The sequence below is a fragment of the Eschscholzia californica genome, unplaced genomic scaffold, assembly GCF_041429995.1.
Source record: "Eschscholzia californica isolate CP2 unplaced genomic scaffold, dmEscCali1.0.p SCAF_4, whole genome shotgun sequence".
NCBI lineage: Eukaryota > Viridiplantae > Streptophyta > Magnoliopsida > Ranunculales > Papaveraceae > Eschscholzia > Eschscholzia californica.
In genome coordinates this window covers 27,474,112-27,498,906 of record NW_028238461.1, presented here as the reverse complement: position 1 = coordinate 27,498,906, position 24,795 = coordinate 27,474,112, and the positions used below count along the sequence as shown (strand labels likewise).

Genomic DNA, 24,795 nt, shown 5'->3' with positions numbered 1-24,795 from the left:
CACTTTCAATCATCAATTTGATTCTCAATTTGAAAATTTATTGAATCCCATTCCTTTAAATATAAAATGTAAGCAGAATGAAATATTAAAATAAAATTAAATATTTCTAACGAAATTGCGATGAAGTAAAACGTGTTCTTAAGTTTCGATTTCATAACAAAAATAACAAGTCGAAATGTTACCAATATATTTGTCAATGCGATGACGAACAGGTAAACTATCAGTACAACATTTCCCTAAGACGAGTGAAATTCTTGGGATAGTATTAATGTTCCAAATAAAGTTTTAGTTGAAATCATTGTGGTTATCATGAATGTTCTCCTCTAACATCTGATGATACATCGAACTTACGTTGTAATTCTCAGATTTAGTGAGCGTCCATCTAATAGTACCTCATGTCCTCCTTCAATAATGGGAAAAGTTTTAATAAGATTAACTATATTGGAAACGAAGATGGAAGAGAGTAAGGTATCATCCTTATTGTTTTTCTGGATCAATTGAGACACCGTGATATACGGGGAGTTGTGAGTGTTGACTGCAAGAGGTGGTTGATTTGGAATCCAATAATCATTCTAGATTGTAAGCTGCGTGCCATTGTCAACTTCCCATATAGAGTAGGCCTTGACTTTTGCTATCTGCCTTGTGATGGTTTTCCATATCCAGGAGTTCTCCTCCTTAGCCGGACCCGGGTTCTTGGTATTGTTAAAATACTTAGCTTTCAAGAGTTGAGCATAGTAGCGTTTGGCTCAACAAGAAGGCGCCAAGCTAATTTTCCAAGGATGCCCTGATTACCAAGATAAGAATCACGAAGACCCAAACCTCCAAGCTTTTTCGGTCGGCATATGGAGGGCCAAGCCACAGTGCATAAACCTTTGAATTTTCCCCATCAAAAAGACCTTTGAGACGTCTTAATGCGATTGCATACGCCTTTTGGAATGACAAACCGTTGCATTTAGTATTGGGAAACGACCGCTGCAATTGCCAAGACAACCACAGTACGACCAGCTTGTGATAAAAAATTATTTTGCCACTTGGATAATGTTGACTGAATTTGATCAATCAAAGAATTAGAAAGTTTCATTTTATTAGCATCGATGAAAAGTTGAGCCACGAGATATTTATCTGAGAGGGAGGCATGTCTAACCTTGAAATGTCTAATGATCATACGTTTTAATTTGGAGTGAGAATTGCGAAAAATGATACAGTTATCAGCAAACAAAAGATGTTTGATGATAAGGTCACGGTCTCTAGTTGGAAAGCCGATAAAAGCGTTAGCCTGAATATTATCATCTAATATTCGGTTAAGACCTTTCATAACCAAAGTGAACCGAAAAGGGGAGAGGAGATCGCCTTACCGAATATTTTTACCGGGCCAAAATTTAGCCCTAGACGACTATTGACAAGCACGGCCATTGTAGAGTTAGAAATGCATGTGATGATCATCTTTATCACACCCTTATTACCCCTACAACCTACACCAATAATCTATACTTTGTTACACATGATTTTGGAAGCTTCTTTGTCAGCAAGTGGCCTCAAATTGCAACTTTAACATAGGCAACCTCACCTGACAAGAAATACTATGACTTCCGTGGAGCCCACACATAACAAATATGAGAAGTAGAGAGTAAATACTTGTCAACGTAGACTATTATGTAATTAGTTAAGAAAACTGGACTCTTCCTAAAATCCTAATATTTCCACCCAACCTGGTCATAAATTTTCCAACAGCATTCACTCCAATCTCTCATCTAACTCCATTAAACAAAGAAAAAATCATTTCAAATCCCAAACTAATTTAATATTGAATTAAAACCCAAATCCAGAAAAACTTGTCCACACATCAAAACCACCTTCCTCAGTTTTAAACCATCAAGAAACTTCAAATCCCACAACCACAGATCACCAAATCTCCAGCTGTAAAACTTCAAGACAGAGAGAGAGAGAGAGATCAGAGAAATTTTATTTGTTTTTAATGCTCCGTCTTTGTCATTAGTTTAGAAACTATGAAAGAGACCCAAGATCCATAACCAAATTTGTTTCTGCAACAGAAGCAAAACTTAAACTAGTGAGGTCAGTGGTTAAGTTTCTTTTAGTTTAGTTTTGTAGTTCAACTCTGAAATTTATTTTCCTTAATTTAGGTTCTTGGTTAAGTATATAGTTCTTGATAAGGTGATGATATTTCTGTTAGAGGAGATTTGGGTTTACTAGAAATCTTTGAGCTCTTCAAGTTTTGGTTCATTTTCCTTCTTAAATTGCTTCACCCATTTTGGGAACTTGGCTGAACCATGAAAACTAGGTTTACTATCTTTTGTATTGGATCTTTGATCTTGATCCTTTTTTCTCTATGTGATATATGTGTTGCAAGTGTTCGTCAATTCGGCGAAATTTATCCTGGTTTTCAAGGATCTCAAATGACTTGGGTTGATAATAGTGGGTTGTTTCTATTATCTAACAACTCAAATTATGCTTTTGGATTGACAACAACATCTCAGGATGTGACTTTGTTTCTGTTAGTTGTTATTCATATGCCAACTTCAAGAATAATTTGGACTGCTAACAGAGGTTCCCCTGTTCGTAACTCGGATAAGTTTGTTTTCGAGAAGAATGGAAATTTGTACTTGGAAAGTGGTGGAAGCAAAGTTTGGTCCACAAAAACAGCAGATAAAGAAGTCATTTCCTTGGAATTACAGAACAACGGAAACTTGGTCTTGATAGGAGAAAATCGTTCCCCGATTTGGCAGAGCTTTAGCCATCCAACTAACACACTTTTATCGGGTCAAGATTTTACAGAAGGGATGAAACTTATAAGTGATAGCAACTCTGCTAATCTAAGCTACTATCTTGAAATTCAGTCAGGAGATTTGCTTCTCTATGCTAGTTTTCAAACCCCACAACCTTACTGGTCTATTCGGCATGAGAATCGAAAAACCGTTAATCAAATAGGTGGGGATGTTGATTCTACAATCCTAGAATCTAATTCATGGAGATTCTTCGATCAGAAAAAGGATCTACTGTCGCAGTTTATCTTCTCCTCGAACTCTGATCCTAACGCTACATGGGCAGCTGTTTTGGGCAACGATGGGTTCGTTTCATTCTATAATCTTCAGAATGGAGGATCAAATACAGCAGAAAATACAAAGATACCTCAAGATTCGTGCAGCACGCCAGAGTCTTGTAATCCATATTATGTTTGCAGCGGTGACAACCAATGTCAGTGCCCCGAAGTTCTTAGCTCCTTTGGTAATTGCAATCCTGGGGTTGTCTCTTCATGTAAGAACTCTTTGGGTCCAATGAAGATGATAAGCGTCGGTAATAAACTTGATTACTTTTCACTTGACTTCGTTCATCCTATTTCTAAATCTGATCTGAATGGTTGCAAGGATGTTTGCCTCAAGAACTGTTCGTGTCTTGCTCTATTCTTCGAAACAAGTTCAGGAAATTGTTACCTATTTAATCAGATAGGAAGCTTGCAATATGCTAAACAAGGTTCTTCTGGATTTGTTTCCTATATTAAGGTTTCAGAAAAGTCAAGTGAAGGTGAAAAGAAACATTTTCCTTTTGTGATTGTCATAGTTATTGGGTCGGTACTAATTATAGCTATTCTGTTCTATTTGGCATTTTGGTACCACAAGAAAAAGAATAGATTGCTCGATCAACATCCAGAAGATGACTCTGAAGAAGATAATTTCTTAGGAAATTTAGCTGGAACGCCAGTTCGATTTAGTTACAAAGAACTTGAAGAAGCCACAAACAATTTCACTGTGAAGCTTGGTCAAGGAGGATTTGGATCAGTCTACCGAGGATCGCTTAAAGATGGATCTGAAGTAGCTGTAAAGAAATTGGAAGGAATTGGTCAGGGTACAAAAGAGTTTCGTGCTGAAGTCGGCATCATTGGAAGCATTCACCACATTCATCTAGTCAAGCTTAGAGGCTTCTGTGCTGAAGGGACTCATCGTCTTCTTGCTTATGAGTTCATGGCGAACAATTCTTTGGAGAAATGGATTTTCAAGAAAAATAATGGAAGTTGCAAGTTGGATTGGGATACTAGATTCAGTATAGCTTTGGGTACTGCAAAAGGATTAGCATATCTTCATGAAGACTGCGAATTGAAGATTGTCCACTGTGATATAAAGCCCGAAAATGTACTTCTTGACGAAAATTTTGTAGCCAAAGTTTCCGACTTTGGCTTAGCAAAGTTGATGTCTAGAGAACAAAGCAATGTATTCACCACTTTGAGAGGTACACGAGGTTACTTAGCACCTGAATGGATCACAAATTATGCAATATCAGAGAAGAGTGATGTTTATAGTTTTGGGATGGTTTTGCTTGAGATAATCGGTGGTAGGAAGAACTTTGATCAGTCGGAGAGTTCAGAGAAAGCTCATTTCCCTTCCTACGCTTTAAAAATGGCCGAAGAGGGTAAACTTGTTGAAATCCTCGACCCAAACTTACAAATCAGCAAAGACGATGAGAGGGTTTCAAATGCAATCAAAGTGGCTTTGTGGTGCATCCAAGAAGATATGCATTTAAGACCATCAATGAGTAAAGTAGTCCAAATGCTCGACGGTAATTGCTTCATTCCTCAACCTCCAGCAACATCACAAATGGGACATCGTCTTTATTCAAGTTTCTTTAAATCGATAAGTGAAGATGGAACTTCATCTGGACCTTCGGATTGCAACAGTGACGCATATCTTTCAGCTGTTCGACTATCAGGCCCTAGATAACAGTATTTCTGTACTAAAAACATAGATATAATATGCATATTTAGAGTGTCCAAGGATGAATCAGTTCACATATACAAAGATCTCATCTTTAGCATTTCTTGTATATTGTTGAAGTTAATAATGATATAAAATCTGAAATTTTCTTACAAAATGCTCATCTGTGCAGTTTAATCCATTTTACCTTCAAGGTTTTACAAAAGCACGATAATGTGTACCCGTCACGCATCAGCTTGAGCCTTTATGAGTTATTAAAATTATAAAATCTCAAACTTATTACTAATGTAAAGTTTGTTGAGAGATGGTTATGCGTATCACTTATGTAGTGATGACGAAAGAGTTCGACAAAACATGGACACAAAGTCATTGTAGCTTTACTTTTTGAATCGAGCATCAAATGAATGTAAAGGGAGGCTCCTTTAAGATAGATATAATTCTTTGGTTTGCTGGTGGGAGTAGGTTGAAAGAAGTTGTTACCTCTTGAACTAAACCAAAGTCATTGCTTGGAATTTGAAGAATTGAGATTTAGGAGTTATTGCTTGAAATTTAGTAAATTTAAGAGTTATTGCTTGGAATTTAGTAAATTTGAACTGCAGATAAAGGAAATTAGCCAACTTTCACACCATTTGTGCCAGTACAAAAAGAGACTCATTAGAGATACAACTTTTTCTGGTAAGTCCCTCATCAACATAAATTTGGGACAATCATTTGATGCAGATGCATCAGAACTTTAAAAATAGAAACTAGAAACTCCAAAAGTGATGAAGTAGTAGCTTTCATTATAATCCTCTTACAGATTTTTATAGACTACCAAAGAAGAAGATTACAGATATTTATGACTTACAAAGAAGAAGATATTATTTGAAATATATAGCTAATATGATGCCAATTCTTTGATTTCATATGATCTCTAAATTATTCATAATATTTGATTATATGAATTTTGATTTGATTTCTTCATTTTCTACTAAATAATAATTCACAAGATTACAACCAATATTCTACAATAAAATATCAAGCCTATGCTCCCCTTTAAGGTAGACGAAGACATGAGACATCATATATGTCTAGTCTAACAAGTGAGTTATTGAAGGCTTGACTTGAAACAAATTTTGTTAAAATATCAGCTGGTTGGTCTGAGGTCTTTGATAAGCCCAAAATGGGTTTTTATCTGCAAGTATACGAGGTCAAGCAATAATAATTCTAAGAAGTCCGGGGTCGATCAACACCCCATTCGTAAAATTGATTGTTTTGAAATTGATTTTAATGAGAAAACAATAACAAATTAAAGAGGAGGTAAGCAAGATCTGAAAAGATTTAGGATTTTAGAATCCACCATATTAATTCACTTTCTAACATATGCAATTAATCAAATAAACCTCTTTCATTATAACTCGAAATTTATAATAATGAACTATTTAAATTCCGGAAGATATTCTTGATAAAACCTTTTATAATCATGTATAAGAAAATAGACATTAAAGCACAATCAAAAGATTTAACTAATCAAACAACATATCTCAAAAAGATCTAAAATTGGTTTCATCTACAATCCTAGATGGATGAATTAGCTATACATGGAATTTAAGGAAATATTCATTGAAATTACAACATAATGGAATTACAAAAAGGGAAAGGAAAGGAAATCACCAAAGTGGATCCACATCCATAGCCTCATGTGCCTCCATATTGTCCAATGTTTGCTCCGAATGTGCTCAAGAATATTACCCAAAGAATCCCAAGTATTAGCTCTTTTTGAGAAGATGAGAGATGATGAAATTTAGAAAAGAAATAGAAGAGGAAGAGATTTTAGAGGAGAAATGTGAGTGAAATTAGATAGATAAGAGGTTTAGATAAAGAAATTGGGAAGAATAAATGAAGGTGGCTAAGAACAAGAAGATAGATTTTTGGTTTTTGTTGTTAGAAACTAAAAGAAGAGGGAGGATAGGGTGAGAGATAGTTGAAGAGAATGGAATGACAGGGATTTCAAGTCTAGGTCTTAATGAGGGAGAAAGAGGTTATTTATATGAGTTTATTAGGGTTTTAGGATTTAATGAGGAGAAAATGAGAGAAAGAGGGTTAAAATGGGAAGTTCTAGTTACTTTTTATTCAAGAAATGGACACTTGTTGGAAATCAAGTCGGGAGCAAATGGGGGGCAATTTCGTAATTTCAGTAAACTCAATACCCTTGTGGGAAATTAGGAAGCTAAGGTGTACCCCGTTGCAAGAAATCAAGGTTGCAAAACAAACAGAAACTGTCGGATCTCAAAAGCACGGAGGTGGACGGGTGAGATTCATCGCCATCACGGAAACTTGGTTGTAGCACACTGAATCATCTTTGAGGTCTGTTTTACGCTTAGTGGGTACATGGAACTAAGATACGCCAGGCACCAGATTGTGCCACGTTTCTCGTGGTATACCACACGCTTAGTGGGTACATGGAACTAAGATACGTCAGGCACCAGATTGTGCCACGTTTCTCGTGGTATACCGCGCGCCAGAATGTATCGTGACATACTGTCGTTAGTCAACTGCCATGGACTTCATCTTTGACTTTACTTTATTCGCTCGTCCGGACACCGATTTAACTTCCATTTTCACCTACGGGTCCGTCTCTGAATCTACTTTTCACCCAAATAATGATCTTGTCCAAATTTACCGTAATACCTTTGGCTCCAAATGACCAAAATGCCATTTGTGTACCTTTCACCAGTTTTTAGTCATTTTCAAACTTAACTCCACAAAAGGCACATAATCACGAAAACCAATCATTTTATTATAATAAGGGTTCGAAATGGAACAATTTGCCTAACTTACATTTTCATGACCCATCAATCTTCACATATAGAATCTTCGAATTTCTTATATATGAAATTATGATCTCTAATTTATTTCTAATGTTTGAATGTATGAAATCTGATTTGATTTCCTTATTTTCTACCAAATAACAGTTCACAAGTTTAATACTAATATTCCACAATATATTGCACCCCCCCCCCCCCCCCCCACCAAGGTAGACCATGTTGGGTTATGGTGTCTCCCAGTGTTTTATGTGAAATCTCAGACATCTAATATGTCTAAGACTAGTATTCCAGGATCAATGCATAAGCTAAAGATAAACAAAGGGGTTAGAGATTTACCTAAATGGTTAATTCGACGGACTAAATTGATTGCTTTTGATCGAAGACTTAGCACTCCAAATTTAGTTCCTCTACTTGAGACACCCGAGCAACCAACTTGACCTCCCGCCTTTCCAGTTAGCTAGAATAACTATCCCCGACAGTTAGACGAACAACTCCTTTCTTCTTTAGACTAGACAAATAGTTGAGAACTTTTTTTTCTCTCTACTTGATGTTTGTAGAGACATAGATCTCTTTGAGAAATTCCGACACATGTTTATGTTTTAAAGAGACTCTTATATAGGATCCCAGAAGTCGGAATCCCATACGAACAAGGATTCCTTAATGATCACATAAACAAGGTATTTGAGTTCCACACAGATTGGGATTCCCACATGAGTTAATCATTTGGGGAACCCTACTAAACTGTCTGACCACATTTTCCCCTTATTGGGATAGGCTTGGTCGGCCCTTATAGCATGGTCGACCATGCCTTGGTCGTCCATTCTTTGGTCAGGCCTTTTTCCCGACCCATTACCCTTTTGTCTTGAGCTCTTGTCATCTTTGTCTATGGCCTTTGGACATATTTATGGATCTAATCTATATTTATATGTCTCGTCTCTCTGGTCATATCATTTGATCAAATCGACACTATTTGGTGTAACCCGATGTAAGATCTGGTCGAAGTTAGCCACGAATCACCTAATTGATTCAACGATAGTAGTTGGTTTCTAGCTATACATTACGACCCCTAAATCGTCCAGCCTTGATGATCTTCTTCACCATATATCCTATCCGAAAAATTGATTGCATTATCACCTTGATCGAAATACATCTCCTTCAGCCTCCCACTTGTACTTAGAAAAGTGTAATGCTCGATTTCCATGTATCTTCGCACCCTATCTCATACGTCATTCCTTTCAGACTTTCTTGATCCCAGAATTTTCAACCATATGATTAATTACTTAATCCATTTCAACGTAGCCACACATTTTCCAACTGCTACTCATCTGAAGGAGATGTCCTTCGACCAAGAATGCAATGCGAGCAATTTGTCAGATGGGACAATTGATGAAGAAGATCATCAAGTGCAGATGATTTAGGGATCGTAGTGTTTAGCTAGAAACCAACTACGATCGTCGATTCGTGAAGCGATTCGCGACTAACTTCGTTCGGATCCTACAACATTTTACACAAAGAATGTCAACTTGATCGGAAGATATAACTAGAGGGATATAAGAATATATACATGGGTGAGACCCATAAGATATGTCCAAAAAGCCTCACAGAAGTTTAAGCAAAGATAGTAAAAAAATGCCCAAATGGAGGGATTTTGGGTTGGGGCAGTAAAGGCATGTTGTGGGCCCAAAAGAGGTGTTGGGTTATGGTGTCACCTAGTGTTACTAACAGAATCTCAGACACTAGTTCTGCTCTAATGTCTAACACTAGAATTTCCCAAGATCTCATGCATAAACTAATAAGGGTTATTTCCCAAATAACCCCCAACTTTGTGACCAGCTTTCTGCCTAGGCCCCTACTTTATCAAAAATACCCAGATGGCCCCCTTTTTCAATTACCGTTATAACTCCATTAACTAGTCATTACCTCTCTCTCCTACATCTCATCACTTCTCTCTGCCACCTCATCTTCACGCCACTTCATCCTCTTCACCGGCGAAGGTTGCCAGCCGACCAATTTTCAGGTCGGCGACCTTCAAACATAAAAAAAATCTAATTCTTCCTCTCTCTCTTCTCTCTCTCTAACTAATCTCTCTCCCTCTCTCCAATCTCTCGAAAATGAATTTTCTTCTTTTTGTTAACCAATTCTTACTCCTGCTTCTATTAGCTCCATATACTTAGCCATCTCTTTCTCTCTCTTGAAATATCTATATAATAAAACAGAGGGGAAAACGATGACTGAGACAAACATCCTTTTTTAATAAAGGATATTGTCTAGAAGCCCTTCTCAAAATTTAAAATATAGTCCTTCGTAGAAATAAAGTTACCTATTTAAAAAACAATATTCATTTCCTTCTTAGAAATAAAATAACTAATTTACGAAAAAAAGAAACAAAATAAATTTCAAGGGTTAAAAAAAGAAATTAAAATCTCTCTTTCTCTCAATAAAATAATAACTAATTTAAGAGAAAAGAAACAAAAAAATAATTACTAATAAAAATCTCTCTCTCTCAATAAAATATAACAATAAATTTCGTAACATTTGATTGATACAAGTGTCTGTGCCCTAGGGCGCGGGATATACCCTAGTATATATATATATATATATTATGAATCAAAATCAAATCAGAGCAAGAGAAGACGAAATGGAGAAGAAGAAGAAATGTAGAGAGAGAGATAGAACAAAATTCCAGATTAGTTGGAGACAGAGATTAGTAGATCAAAAAAATTCCTAATTAAAAACCCAGTCAACCTAAATTCCAGATCCATTAACAACTGCAACGTCCTCGCCGTATCCGGTCTGAACACACCACCAGAATCCGGCATCAAAATCCTCTAAACTTGGTTGAAAACTCTATTCAAATCTCCTTGCCGAGCATCACGTAACAATCCATGGCCATCGGAACTTAAATCGGTCTTCGACAAATCAGTCTTCAAATGTCAAAAATCGGATCAGATCCAAATTCCAATCAAGAAACCACAAGAAGAGGGAGAAGAAAAGTGTGAAATTTGTTGTTTAGCCAAGAATCGTGAATTTGAAGCGGTGGAAATAATTCTAGGAGGATCAATGAAAATAATGAGGGAAAATCCAACTTCAGCTATTGTTAGGTTGTAGAACCAGCACATCATCATAAATATGGACTCCATAATGTGATGGTGATGAAAGAAAGTAAAAGGGTATGGAATTTGAGTAAGGGAGAGAAATATGATTTGGGAGTTGGTGAAATTAGATTTAGGGCTACAGTCAAATTTGCAAGGTCTCCATTCTACAATTAAACCCTATGCATCATTTTTATTGACTCTATCTATATTTCTTCAATCTCTCATTGACCCAAGAAAGAGTTAAACACCTTTCATCTTCATCATATTCCCATAAAACCCAAACAAACAAAACAAATATAACAAGACAAAACATCTCCCCAAAAGAAAAGGAATATGAAATTTGTTTCCTTTTCACTGGGATTTGAGCTTCTCTAAACTTTCTATTTCTTCTTTTCTACAACTTTTCTATTTAGAAGACCTTTTAAAGAAGAAAAGTTCTGATAATACACTTTTTCTTTGACTTGTGTGATTTCATTAGGTTTTGAGTTCATGAAGATTTCTGAAACCATGATTTGGTTATGATGATTTTTACTAGAAGACAAATTGGTAGTATGAAAAGGAGATGGGTTATGATGATTTTTTACCATTGAAGGTTTGTCCTGTTCACAAACCTCCTCTCTCTCTAGATCTGTTTAGAGAGAGAGAGAGAGAGGAGAAAAGAAAAAAATTACTTTGTACTTTATTTTTTAGAGAGAGGAGAGAAGAAATATTTTTATGTTTGATGGTTGCCGGCCGGCGACCTTCGCCGGTGAAGACAATGAGGTGGCGAGAAGATGAGGTGGCAGAGAGAGCTGATGAGATGGAGGAGAGAGAGGTGATGACTAGTTAACGAAGTTATAACTGTCACTGAAAAAGGGGGCCATCTAGATATTTTTGATAAAGTGAGGGGCTAGGCAGGAAGTTGGTCACAAAGTTGGGGGCTATTTGGGAAATAACTCAACTAATAATTATAACTAAGTTAACTAGTCGACGATTACCTTAATCGCTAGTTTTCCCTCGAACCTTTCCAATCGAATGTGAAGACCAATAGCTCCAATAGTTGCTCCTCTACTCAAGACACCTCAATTATCAACTTGATCTCCCACCTTGTTGCTAGCTAGAACACCAGTGGTGGTTTGATTAGAAGAACACTTCTTCTTTAAGACTAGATAGATAGTTGGGAATAATCTCTCTTTCTTTCTCTACTTGATTTTGTAGAGAAGAAAGCTCCTTGAGAATTCTTTCATACCTAATTATAGTCCCTAAGAGACATTATATATAATCTTAGTTAGAGTCCAACCTAACTAGGTTTCCTAAAAGACCTTTTTGAATAAGATTAAGGAAATAGTCAAAAATAGAAACTAGTTTCTATTTTCTCAGTTCCCTTACCTTGGCCGACCATACGAGGACCTTCTTGGGCAGATATTGGCAGCCCCTATAGGGGTACACGACCAAGCATGGCCGTCCGCTTTTGGGCCCCAAATCACCTCTTCTGGAGCCAGGCCCAAGTACCCTTCTTTTGGGCCTTTTGTACTATCTTTGCCTAAACTTCTTTTAGGTATATGAGACATGTTTATGGGACTCTCCCATGATTATATGTCTCATACTCTAGTCATATCATCCGATGAAATATACATTCTTATGTGTAACCCGATGTAGGATTCGGTCAAAGTTGGCCGCGAATTACTTAGTAATTCGACGATCGTAGTTGGTTTCTTGCTAAACACTACGACCCCTAAATCGTCCGGAATTGATGATCTTCTTCATCAATTGTCTTATCCGACAAATTGCTCGTATTGCATCTTTGGTCGAAGGGCATCTCCTTCAGACTCCCACTTGTACATGAACAAGTGCAGTGCTCAATTCCCGTGTCAATTTGTATCCCATCTGATACGTCACATCTTGATCCCGAGACAACTGTCAAAGAATAATGATTAACTTTTAATCCATTTGAGCGCGGCCACGCATTTTCAGTTGCTAATCATCAAGCGGCCTTGAGACACTTTTTCCTAATATAATAAGGATGACACAAACCATTCTTGTACTCCCACTCAGCTTCATGTCTATCCTGTCTTTCTCAGTTCCTGCTTTTATAACCTCCTGATGCACCCGAAAAAGTTGCAAACCCAAGCGGAGGTATTAAGTAGTAACCAGCAAAGCTGGAATCGATCCAAGGATAGGAATGTAGCTTATATATCGAAAGGGTTTCGTTCAAGGGTTTAAGTATCACAAGCTAACTTAGACTAAAACGAAAAGGGAACAAAGGTAAATGAGGGGTTTTATAATCGAATAAGTAACAAAAGAAGAAAACAAGTAAAACTAACTAGATTATCAAAGCAAAAGGGCGAGAGAGATTCGAGAGAAGAGTCGAAGGAGCAAGAGTCGGGAACAACAAGTGAGAGAAGTGTCGAGGTCCGGGAATCCGATGTGGTGAACCTACAACTACATACGGTCTAATCGAATGGATTGATACAAACCTCGTCTCGATTCCTAAGGTGGATGTTCATAAGCACTACGTATGTCCGGAGATAATACTTAGTCAAATACACTTCCTAAACGAATAAAACCGAATCGTCGATCACATTGCCTAATCGATTAACTATGCGAAGTACTTGATAAGACACATGAAAAACAATTGAAACAAGTAATCGAAATAAGAGAACATCAATTTATTATCAAACCATGAAATCATCACATAGGCTATCACATATTCATCACATTTCATCCTATATTCGACACACGAGAATTAGCTAACAATGGTGAATCAAGTAATGAATTGAAAGAATATAAAGAAAAACATGAGTTAAAGCGAGAATCCCCCTTTTTCGATGAGGCGTGAGGCTAAGATTGTCGGAAAAGATAAGTCTTTAAATGCAGCCGAACTCCTCTTAGCAGAATGTAGGTTTCCCTTTAGTATTGCAAATTGGGTGTCCCCAAGCAAAAATAGAGTGCCCCGTAGCCTTAATCATCTTCTTCCTCTCAAACTCTATCCACCATTAAAGCTTCATCCAAGCTTTCTCTCTCTAGAGATCAACGGCAAACCTCAAACCAAACACAAGGAAACCAAAGCAAAATGATGTCAAGCGAAACCCATGAGTTTTCCGGCAAGAATGATGGAGATTTCGGCCAAGAAAACAATCGAGAAGATCTGGCCGGAATACACAAAAATCCGAGCTGCTCCTTGTTGTTCCGGCCGAGTAAACATCAACCCGAGCTGCTGTGCCGAGCTGAAGAACCCGAGCTGCTGTTCGTGATGCTCCTCTCGGTTGTGTTGGAATTGTACCGTGAAGAATGGCAGCAGCCTGAGCTTGCTGCTTGACGAAGTCGAGCCCTAGCTGCTAGTTTCTCAAGCTGTTCCCGTGAAGACCTTTAACGTCCCGTGCCGGCCAAGCTTTGGCCGGCAACTCCCTCTTATTTTCTCTCTCTTCAAACCCTCTCTCAAGTGAAGAACCCTAGAACCTTTTCCATGGAGAAGATGTCTCCCTCTCCCCCCCCCCCATCAGACTTTGTGTTTTTGTTTCTTTAAACAACTCAAATGGTCCCATGACTTAGTCAACTACATTTGACTTGGGCTTCTTTGATGAGGTGCTCATAGAATCCTTATTTCACCTTCTTCTTTGGCCTTTTGGGCTTGGCTTTGAGGTTTCAATTAGAGATCAAGAGGTGCCTCTATCTTCTCTCTATATTTAGCACCAAGGGGAGTGCCTTCAGATACTTCTCTACCAATCTAGTTTCACGAAACGACTTCGGCTTCTATCTTCCATAATTTCTTCGTCCGAACTCCGAATCGACTTCCGTTTTCACCGTCGGAGTCGTCATTGACTTCACTTGTTGTTTGAATCTGATTTTGACCAAAATGACCAAAATACCCCTGGTGCTCTTTTCTTCCATTTTGCCGCATGAGATGAAAATGTGATCATTCACTCTCTTTATTCCGAATTACATGTTTATCTCCAAATATGATACCGAACAAGAAAAGTAAATAAAATATTATTTATAATATTCGAAAGGAACTAACTCATCGAAGTTAAGTGGCCTAAATGTAGCATTTTCACGCCACATCAAACATCCCCAAACTTAAAATTTGCTAGTCCTCGAGCAAACAAACCAAACAAAACAATAAAGTAAACCTAACTCACTTCCGGAGGAATCCCGGTTGCATTTAGCGTATGCAACAAGTCTTTAAACCCTTAGGTTACCCCTAAAGGACGAGTTTTGTCTCGTGAGGGTTTCCAGTGAATACACCCACAAAGTTCTAGATTTCCAAGAGACATAAGGGTTCAACTATCGATGCAAATAAGGTGAAGATCAACAAGTGAGAGACTTAAGTATGTCAAACATATGAATCAAACCAATAAACACAAAAACATGCTAAGAGTCTCCTCACTAATAGTTTCATACTCAAGTACAAATGTCTCATCATCATGACTATCATCCAAGGCTAAAGTTACAAAACCTTGTTTCCTATCATAGCACATTTCGCCTCGACTTTAGCCTCACGGTCATACGCTCTTAAACATGAAATCACTCAAAATCGAATTGTAATGGTTCACTCTCATGTGTGAGCATGGAATAAAGTAAACTCAACACATACAAAATTAAATGAGGATGTCAAGTTCTAAAACGAAATGATCTCTTAGGAATGGAAACAACCACTAACGGAATGGGGAAGCTCACTCACCCTTCTCACCCACTCTACCCTCTAATAATGTCTCCTAAAGGTAAACGGATACAAGTGATGGAATGGAAGATGATGAAATCCCGAGAATGTCGACGCCTTCAATGATAAAAGAATACTCAAACAACCTTTAAACTTGACTTTTTGCCTTGAATACTTTATTTTTCACAACACTTACACAAACACAAAATAACACATATAAACACTTTCTTTCTTTTTTTTTCTTTCTTTTCTCTTCTTTTCACTTTTCTCTTTTTCTTTTTTTCGTTTTTTCCTTTTTTTTCACTTTTTCACTTTCTTTCCCTTTTTTTTTTTTTTTACACACATACCTAAACACCAAAACAAAAATACAACTAGTATTCTCAACAAATCACCTTTACTTTCACATTTTGCTTTCACATCCTTTCTTCTTTACTTTTCATGCCTTCATTCTCGAGAGTAGTATGATGAATGGATGGTGGAGTATCCGTTTCCCTAAAGTTGACACCATTATCGGGTTTCATGGACTACAAGAGTAAGGTTTATTCGCTATCCTAATGTCACTCCTAGTGGCTAAGGAAGTTGAGCTCATGAGATCGTCTAAGCTCTATTGAAAGTTGCGAAGTTGAGTAGCTCTTCATTCTACTCGGAGTTAGCGCGGAAGAGTACACTCAAAGGCAATAAAAAGGCTCAGATATCTCACATGGGTTTAAGTCTCCACTAATGACTATTTTAGGTCACTTAGAAGTGTTCCTTCTTCCTTAAGATGATAATCACATGATAAAACACCAACACCAAAGGACTCAACATTCATGAAAAGACTAAGAGCATGCATAAGATTTATCGAGAAAGACACACATGCATCAACATACTTAAGAAAATCACTAGAATCATACCAAATCTACCCAAAAAATTTCAAATTTGGTCGAATTTGTTGAACTCTCTTGTCTTTTGAAATCTAAGGTCATGATGTCATGCGACCAAAAACTCGTATCCCCATCCCCAAACTTAAAACTACATTGTCCTCAATGTTCTAAGCATATACTCACCAAAAGATAAGAGGTACAATAAGTTAAAGAGAAGAGTGGAAGGATATTACCATAGCCGGCGGAGATACAAATTTATACTACCAAGACTTGTGTATTCGAGTTCAAAGTTGATGATAAGCCCATCGCCATCCCCAAACTTGGAACGAACCACGTCCCAAAGGTGTACAAAGTGAGAAACACTCCTAACACATCAATATAAAACATAAGAATGAAGCATAAGCATAACCACATAAAAATGACCACTCACGCAGGATCACTCGATTGCATCGAACCATGCAATTAGTCATTGATTCTCTTGCTTTCACAAGAGCACGAGTTAGGTCTCGTGGAGGGTTTCCAGAGATGATACCCACAAACATCAAACCCATCTCAATAGACCAACCACTCATATAACAAAAGACGAAATATTTGGGGGTCTACCCATACGAAAGTTTTAACTGGTAAGAACCGTCTCACAACAATGTAAGGGTATGGGTTTATACGTGAGACGGCAAAAAATAAGAGGTAATCCCCAATTTTGGATGACGACAAGGCAACAAAGTTTGACATAATAACAAGGAGGACATGCATTTCACTAAAGGGATCTACGTATGTATGAGATATTGGTTTAGATGCCCAACTACAACTTAAGGATTTGTCCATAAGGCTCGGAACTAAGTCAGCAGTTTCCTTAAGTGAAGGTTCAACCAATCGTTTAAACATTATTCTCGTCTCGATATCATACGTGTCCGTAGAGAAATCTATAGCTCCGCTCAAGAGGGCATCCACATCTAGTCCATCTTTACTAGCTACAAATATCTCAGGTAACAAACTAGTCATGTCGTTATGGTTCTCCTGAGCACTACTAGTATTGTCCCTCTTAACTATCGATGCTAGCATATTCATATCTTTGGTAGGGAACAATTGTTGAGGGAAAGCGGAATGAGGTTTATCAACCAGTTCAGACTCAGATTTCGATTTTAAAACCATGTTATGCCCATTACCATTCTCAAAAGTTGCACGATCCTCGGGTATGTCTACCGTCATGGGAGTATCCAAGCTAATCATTTCATCACTTTTGAGACTGGAATTGGACTTAACATTAGCATTAGGTGTATTACCTTAACCTATACCCTTGGGATTTATTGGAGTTTGGGGTTGTAAAACCCCTTTCTCGATGTCTTTAAATTTTTCCTCCAACTCTATAAGGGCGTGCAAAGTGTTTTGGCTAATCTGAGTTTCTGCCTCATAAAATGATTTCGAAACATCTTCAAGATTCCTCTCATGATGAGACGCATAAGTGAAACCGACTAAGGGCTCTTGAAGATTCTCATAATCATTTGTAAAGACATCACTCCTCGAACCTACGTGCTTCATATGAGTGTCTACGACATTTGTGCCTCCTAGTGAGACATCTCGACAAAGAGAAATAGTAGGGCATTCACCCGCTAGGTGTTCTCGACTTGCACAAATGCTACAGACACTATCAATCACCAAATCACCATCATGCATATCTATAAATTCTTTCCGAGCCATGTAGGCAATTTTATCTTCTACTTCCCGGTTCTCCTTTAAAAAGCATATGCCTCCTTTTGAGTAATGGTTTCCTTCGGCTATATCTCCGTCACTCTTAACGGGTGTGTCCCAATCTTGGACTTTCTCCGCTAAGAGGTCAAGATACTCCCAAGCCTCATTAGGACTTTTACTCATAAACTCTCCGTTGCACATCACTTCCACGAAGTGCTTCATTTTGGAGGTCAAGTCATCGTAAAAGAACCCGATGACCCTCCATATTTCATAGTTATGATGTGGACATGCGAGAAGGAGGTCTTTAAATCTCTCCCAACACCCAAACAAGGTCTCCTCTTTGTGTTGCTTAAAATTGATAATTTCTCTTCTTAAGGTGTTGGTTCGATGGATTGGGAAAAACTTTTTCAAAAACGCCCTAGTCATCTCATCCCAACTTCTTATAGTCCTAGGCCTTAGAGAATGAAAGCATATCCTCGACTTTTCTTTCAATGATAATGGAAATAGTTTGAGCTTAGCGACTTCCTCAAGTACTCCATTGATTGGGAGTATCGAGCAAATCTCATCGAACTCTCTCAAATGAAAATATGGATCTTCATTCTCTAGGCCTCGGAATATAGGAAGTAATGGAATAATCTCAGGGTCTATACTAACTTACACTCATTACTTGGAAATATGATGCATGAAGGTATGCTAGCCATATTAGGTTCAAGGTAGTCTCTAAGACTTCTAAGTGGTCGATGAACCTCATACCCACCATTCCAACTATCATTCCCATAAACATCCATTGAAGCACAATTAAAATAAAATGCAGGCAATCACAAGTGTTCAATTCGACTACAACTATCAATAATAGACAAGATGCAAATGCACTTAAGCCGCTCAAATAGGTAAAGGTTAGGGAACGATACTAGAGGTGGCGTTTGTTACCACAATTTGATCCTCTTCCCTTTTCTTGTCTCTACCTTTTTATCTCAAACTTGTTAGCTTTCGTCCTTTAGAGCTCCTTGGATGAGTACCTTCGAGAAAACAAAAAAAATGAAAAAAAAACTACGAAAAATGAACAAAGAAAACGTCTAAGTAAATAAGTAACACTAAACTAATGAACAAACGATAAACGATCTCCAAACTACTAGACCCATCCCCGGCAGCGGCGCCAAAAACTTGATGCACCCGAAAAAGTTGCAAACCCAAGCGGAGGTATCAAGTAGTAACCGGCAAAGCCAAAATCAATCCAAGGATAGGAATGTAGCTTATATATCGAAAGGGTTTCGTTCAAGGGTTTAAGTATCACAAGCTAACTTAGACTAAAACGAAAAGGGAACAAAGGTAAATGAGGGGTTTTATAATCGAATAAGTAACAAAAGAAGAAAACAAGTAAAACTAACTAGATTATCAAAGCAAAAGGGCGAGAGAGATTCGAGAGAAGAGTCGAAGGAGCAAGAGTCGGGAACAACAAGTGAGAGAAGTGTCGAGGTCCGGGAATCCGATGTGGTGAACCTACAACTACGTACGGTCTAATCGAATGGATTGATACAAACCTCGTCTCGATTCCTAAGGTGGATGTTCATAAGCACTACGTATGTCCGGAGATAATATTTAGTCAAATACACTTCCTAAACGAATAAAACCGAATCGTCGGTCACATTGCCTAATTAACTATGCGAAGTACTTGATAAGACACATGAAAAACAATTGAAACAAGTAATCGAAATAAGAGAACATCAATTTATTATCAAACCATGAAATCATCACATAGGTAATCACATATTCATCACATTTCATCCTATATTCGACACACAAGAATTAGCTAACAATGGTGAATCAAGTAATGAATTGAAAGAATATAAAGAAAAACATGAGTTAAAGCGAGAATCCCCCTTTTTCGATGAGGCGTGAGGCTAAGATTGTCGGAAAAGATAAGTCTTTAAATGCAGCCGAACTCCTCTTAGCAGAATGTAGGTTTCCCTTTAGTATTGCAAATTGGGTGTCCCCAAGCAAAAATAGAGTGCCCCGTAGCCTTAATCATCTTCTTCCTCTCAAACTCTATCCACCATTAAAGCTTCATCCAAGCTTTCTCTCTCTAGAGATCAACGGCAAACCTCAAACCAAACACAAGGAAACCAAAGCAAAATGATGTCAAGCGAAACCCATGAGTTTTCCGGCAAGAATGATGGAGATTTCGGCCAAGAAAACAATCGAGAAGATCTGGCCGGAATACACAAAAATCCGAGCTGCTCCTTGTTGTTCCGGCCGAGTAAACATCAACCCGAGCTGCTGTGCCGAGCTGAAGAACCCGAGCTGCTGTTCGTGATGCTCCTCTCGGTTGTGTTGGAATTGTACCGTGAAGAATGGCAGCAGCCTGAGCTTGCTGCTTGACGAAGTCGAGCCCTAGCTGCTAGTTTCTCAAGCTGTTCCCGTGAAGACCTTTGACGTCCCGTGCCGGCCAAGCTTTGGCCGGCAACTCCCTCTTATTTTCTCTCTCTTCAAACCCTCTCTCAAGTGAAGAACCCTAGAACCTTTTCCATGGAGAAGATGTCTCCCTCTCCCCCCCCCCCCATCAGACTTTGTGTTTTTGTTTCTTTAAACAACTCAAATGGTCCCATGACTTAGTCAACTACATTTGACTTGGGCTTCTTTGATGAGGTGCTCATAGAATCCTTATTTCACCTTCTTCTTTGGCCTTTTGGGCTTGGCTTTGAGGTTTCAATTAGAGATCAAGAGGTGCCTCTATCTTCTCTCTATATTTAGCACCAAGGGGAGTGCCTTCAGATACTTCTCTACCAATCTAGTTTCACGAAACGACTTCGGCTTCTATCTTCCATAATTTCTTCGTCCGAACTCCGAATCGACTTCCGTTTTCACCGTCGGAGTCGTCATTGACTTCACTTGTTGTTTGAATCTGATTTTGACCAAAATGACCAAAATACCCCTGGTGCTCTTTTCTTCCATTTTGCCGCATGAGATGAAAATGTGATCATTCACTCTCTTTATTCCGAATTACATGTTTATCTCCAAATATGATACCGAACAAGAAAAGTAAATAAAATATTATTTATAATATTCGAAAGGAACTAACTCATCGAAGTTAAGTGGCCTAAATGTAGCATTTTCACGCCACATCAAACATCCCCAAACTTAAAATTTGCTAGTCCTCGAGCAAACAAACCAAACAAAACAATAAAGTAAACCTAACTCACTTCCGGAGGAATCCCGGTTGCATTTAGCGTATGCAACAAGTCTTTAAACCCTTAGGTTACCCCTAAAGGACGAGTTTTGTCTCGTGAGGGTTTCCAGTGAATACACCCACAAAGTTCTAGATTTCCAAGAGACATAAGGGTTCAACTATCGATGCAAATAAGGTGAAGATCAACAAGTGAGAGACTTAAGTATGTCAAACATATGAATCAAACCAATAAACACAAAAACATGCTAAGAGTCTCCTCACTAATAGTTTCATACTCAAGTACAAATGTCTCATCATCATGACTATCATCCAAGGCTAAAGTTACAAAACCTTGTTTCCTATCATAGCACATTTCGCCTCGACTTTAGCCTCACGGTCATACGCTCTTAAACATGAAATCACTCAAAATCGAATTGTAATGGTTCACTCTCATGTGTGAGCATGGAATAAAGTAAACTCAACACATACAAAATTAAATGAGGATGTCAAGTTCTAAAACGAAATGATCTCTTAGGAATGGAAACAACCACTAACGGAATGGGGAAGCTCACTCACCCTTCTCACCCACTCTACCCTCTAATAATGTCTCCTAAAGGTAAACGGATACAAGTGATGGAATGGAAGATGATGAAATCCCGAGAATGTCGACGCCTTCAATGATAAAAGAATACTCAAACAACCTTTAAACTTGACTTTTTGCCTTGAATACTTTATTTTTCACAACACTTACACAAACACAAAATAACACATATAAACACTTTCTTTCTTTTTTTTTCTTTCTTTTCTCTTCTTTTCACTTTTCTCTTTTTCTTTTTTTCGTTTTTTCCTTTTTTTTCACTTTTTCACTTTCTTTCCCTTTTTTTTTTTTTTTACACACATACCTAAACACCAAAACAAAAATACAACTAGTATTCTCAACAAATCACCTTTACTTTCACATTTTGCTTTCACATCCTTTCTTCTTTACTTTTCATGCCTTCATTCTCGAGAGTAGTATGATGAATGGATGGTGGAGTATCCGTTTCCCTAAAGTTGACACCATTATCGGGTTTCATGGACTACAAGAGTAAGGTTTATTCGCTATCCTAATGTCACTCCTAGTGGCTAAGGAAGTTGAGCTCATGAGATCGTCTAAGCTCTATTGAAAGTTGCGAAGTTGAGTAGCTCTTCATTCTACTCGGAGTTAGCGCGGAAGAGTACACTCAAAGGCAATAAAAAGGCTCAGATATCTCACATGGGTTTAAGTCTCCACTAATGACTATTTTAGGTCACTTAGAAGTGTTCCTTCTTCCTTAAGATGATAATCACATGATAAAACACCAACACCAAAGGACTCAACATTCATGAAAAGACTAAGAGCATGCATAAGATTTATCGAGAAAGACACACATGCATCAACATACTTAAGAAAATCACTAGAATCATACCAAATCTACCCAAAAAATTTCAAATTTGGTCGAATTTGTTGAACTCTCTTGTCTTTTGAAATCTAAGGTCATGATGTCATGCGACCAAAAACTCGTATCCCCATCCCCAAACTTAAAACTACATTGTCCTCAATGTTCTAAGCATATACTCACCAAAAGATAAGAGGTACAATAAGTTAAAGAGAAGAGTGGAAGGATATTACCATAGCCGGCGGAGATACAAATTTATACTACCAAGACTTGTGTATTCGAGTTCAAAGTTGATGATAAGCCCATCGCCATCCCCAAACTTGGAACGAACCACGTCCCAAAGGTGTACAAAGTGAGAAACACTCCTAACACATCAATATAAAACATAAGAATGAAGCATAAGCATAACCACATAAAAATGACCACTCACGCAGGATCACTCGATTGCATCGAACCATGCAATTAGTCATTGATTCTCTTGCTTTCACAAGAGCACGAGTTAGGTCTCGTGGAGGGTTTCCAGAGATGATACCCACAAACATCAAACCCATCTCAATAGACCAACCACTCATATAACAAAAGACGAAATATTTGGGGGTCTACCCATACGAAAGTTTTAACTGGTAAGAACCGTCTCACAACAATGTAAGGGTATGGGTTTATACGTGAGACGGCAAAAAATAAGAGGTAATCCCCAATTTTGGATGACGACAAGGCAACAAAGTTTGACATAATAACAAGGAGGACATGCATTTCACTAAAGGGATCTACGTATGTATGAGATATTGGTTTAGATGCCCAACTACAACTTAAGGATTTGTCCATAAGGCTCGGAACTAAGTCAGCAGTTTCCTTAAGTGAAGGTTCAACCAATCGTTTAAACATTATTCTCGTCTCGATATCATACGTGTCCGTAGAGAAATCTATAGCTCCGCTCAAGAGGGCATCCACATCTAGTCCATCTTTACTAGCTACAAATATCTCAGGTAACAAACTAGTCATGTCGTTATGGTTCTCCTGAGCACTACTAGTATTGTCCCTCTTAACTATCGATGCTAGCATATTCATATCTTTGGTAGGGAACAATTGTTGAGGGAAAGCGGAATGAGGTTTATCAACCAGTTCAGACTCAGATTTCGATTTTAAAACCATGTTATGCCCATTACCATTCTCAAAAGTTGCACGATCCTCGGGTATGTCTACCGTCATGGGAGTATCCAAGCTAATCATTTCATCACTTTTGAGACTGGAATTGGACTTAACATTAGCATTAGGTGTATTACCTTAACCTATACCCTTGGGATTTATTGGAGTTTGGGGTTGTAAAACCCCTTTCTCGATGTCTTTAAATTTTTCCTCCAACTCTATAAGGGCGTGCAAAGTGTTTTGGCTAATCTGAGTTTCTGCCTCATAAAATGATTTCGAAACATCTTCAAGATTCCTCTCATGATGAGACGCATAAGTGAAACCGACTAAGGGCTCTTGAAGATTCTCATAATCATTTGTAAAGACATCACTCCTCGAACCTACGTGCTTCATATGAGTGTCTACGACATTTGTGCCTCCTAGTGAGACATCTCGACAAAGAGAAATAGTAGGGCATTCACCCGCTAGGTGTTCTCGACTTGCACAAATGCTACAGACACTATCAATCACCAAATCACCATCATGCATATCTATAAATTCTTTCCGAGCCATGTAGGCAATTTTATCTTCTACTTCCCGGTTCTCCTTTAAAAAGCATATGCCTCCTTTTGAGTAATGGTTTCCTTCGGCTATATCTCCGTCACTCTTAACGGGTGTGTCCCAATCTTGGACTTTCTCCGCTAAGAGGTCAAGATACTCCCAAGCCTCATTAGGACTTTTACTCATAAACTCTCCGTTGCACATCACTTCCACGAAGTGCTTCATTTTGGAGGTCAAGTCATCGTAAAAGAACCCGATGACCCTCCATATTTCATAGTTATGATGTGGACATGCGAGAAGGAGGTCTTTAAATCTCTCCCAACACCCAAACAAGGTCTCCTCTTTGTGTTGCTTAAAATTGATAATTTCTCTTCTTAAGGTGTTGGTTCGATGGATTGGGAAAAACTTTTTCAAAAACGCCCTAGTCATCTCATCCCAACTTCTTATAGTCCTAGGCCTTAGAGAATGAAAGCATATCCTCGACTTTTCTTTCAATGATAATGGAAATAGTTTGAGCTTAGCGACTTCCTCAAGTACTCCATTGATTGGGAGTATCGAGCAAATCTCATCGAACTCTCTCAAATGAAAATATGGATCTTCATTCTCTAGGCCTCGGAATATAGGAAGTAATGGAATAATCTCAGGGTCTATACTAACTTACACTGATTACTTGGAAATATGATGCATGAAGGTATGCTAGCCATATTA

At 38.1% G+C, this 24,795-nt stretch overlaps 1 protein-coding gene and 2 non-coding genes across 3 annotated transcripts; all 3 read left to right on the top strand.

The window, feature by feature from the left end:
* Window positions 1–1,689: 1,689 nt before the first annotated feature.
* Window positions 1,690–4,881, top strand: LOC147543964 (G-type lectin S-receptor-like serine/threonine-protein kinase SD2-5). Its single transcript, XM_086637237.1, has one exon. It carries the CDS (start codon window positions 2,289–2,291, stop codon window positions 4,728–4,730), a length of 2,442 nt encoding a protein of 813 aa, XP_086493363.1. The 5' UTR covers window positions 1,690–2,288; the 3' UTR covers window positions 4,731–4,881.
* A 13,207-nt stretch (window positions 4,882–18,088) lies between these two features.
* Window positions 18,089–18,195, top strand: LOC147543963 (small nucleolar RNA R71). The gene has a single exon (XR_015224409.1). It is a non-coding gene; the product is annotated as a small nucleolar RNA R71 (small nucleolar RNA).
* A 6,166-nt stretch (window positions 18,196–24,361) lies between these two features.
* LOC147543962 (small nucleolar RNA R71) lies at window positions 24,362–24,468 on the top strand. The gene has a single exon (XR_015224408.1). It is a non-coding gene; the product is annotated as a small nucleolar RNA R71 (small nucleolar RNA).
* The last annotated feature ends 327 nt before the right edge of the window (window positions 24,469–24,795 follow it).

Bases quoted from the DNA above. Each gene is read 5' to 3' on its own strand.
- LOC147543964 (XM_086637237.1), top strand. From the start codon at position 2,289: ATGAAAACTAGGTTTACTATCTTTTGTATTGGATCTTTGATCTTGATC.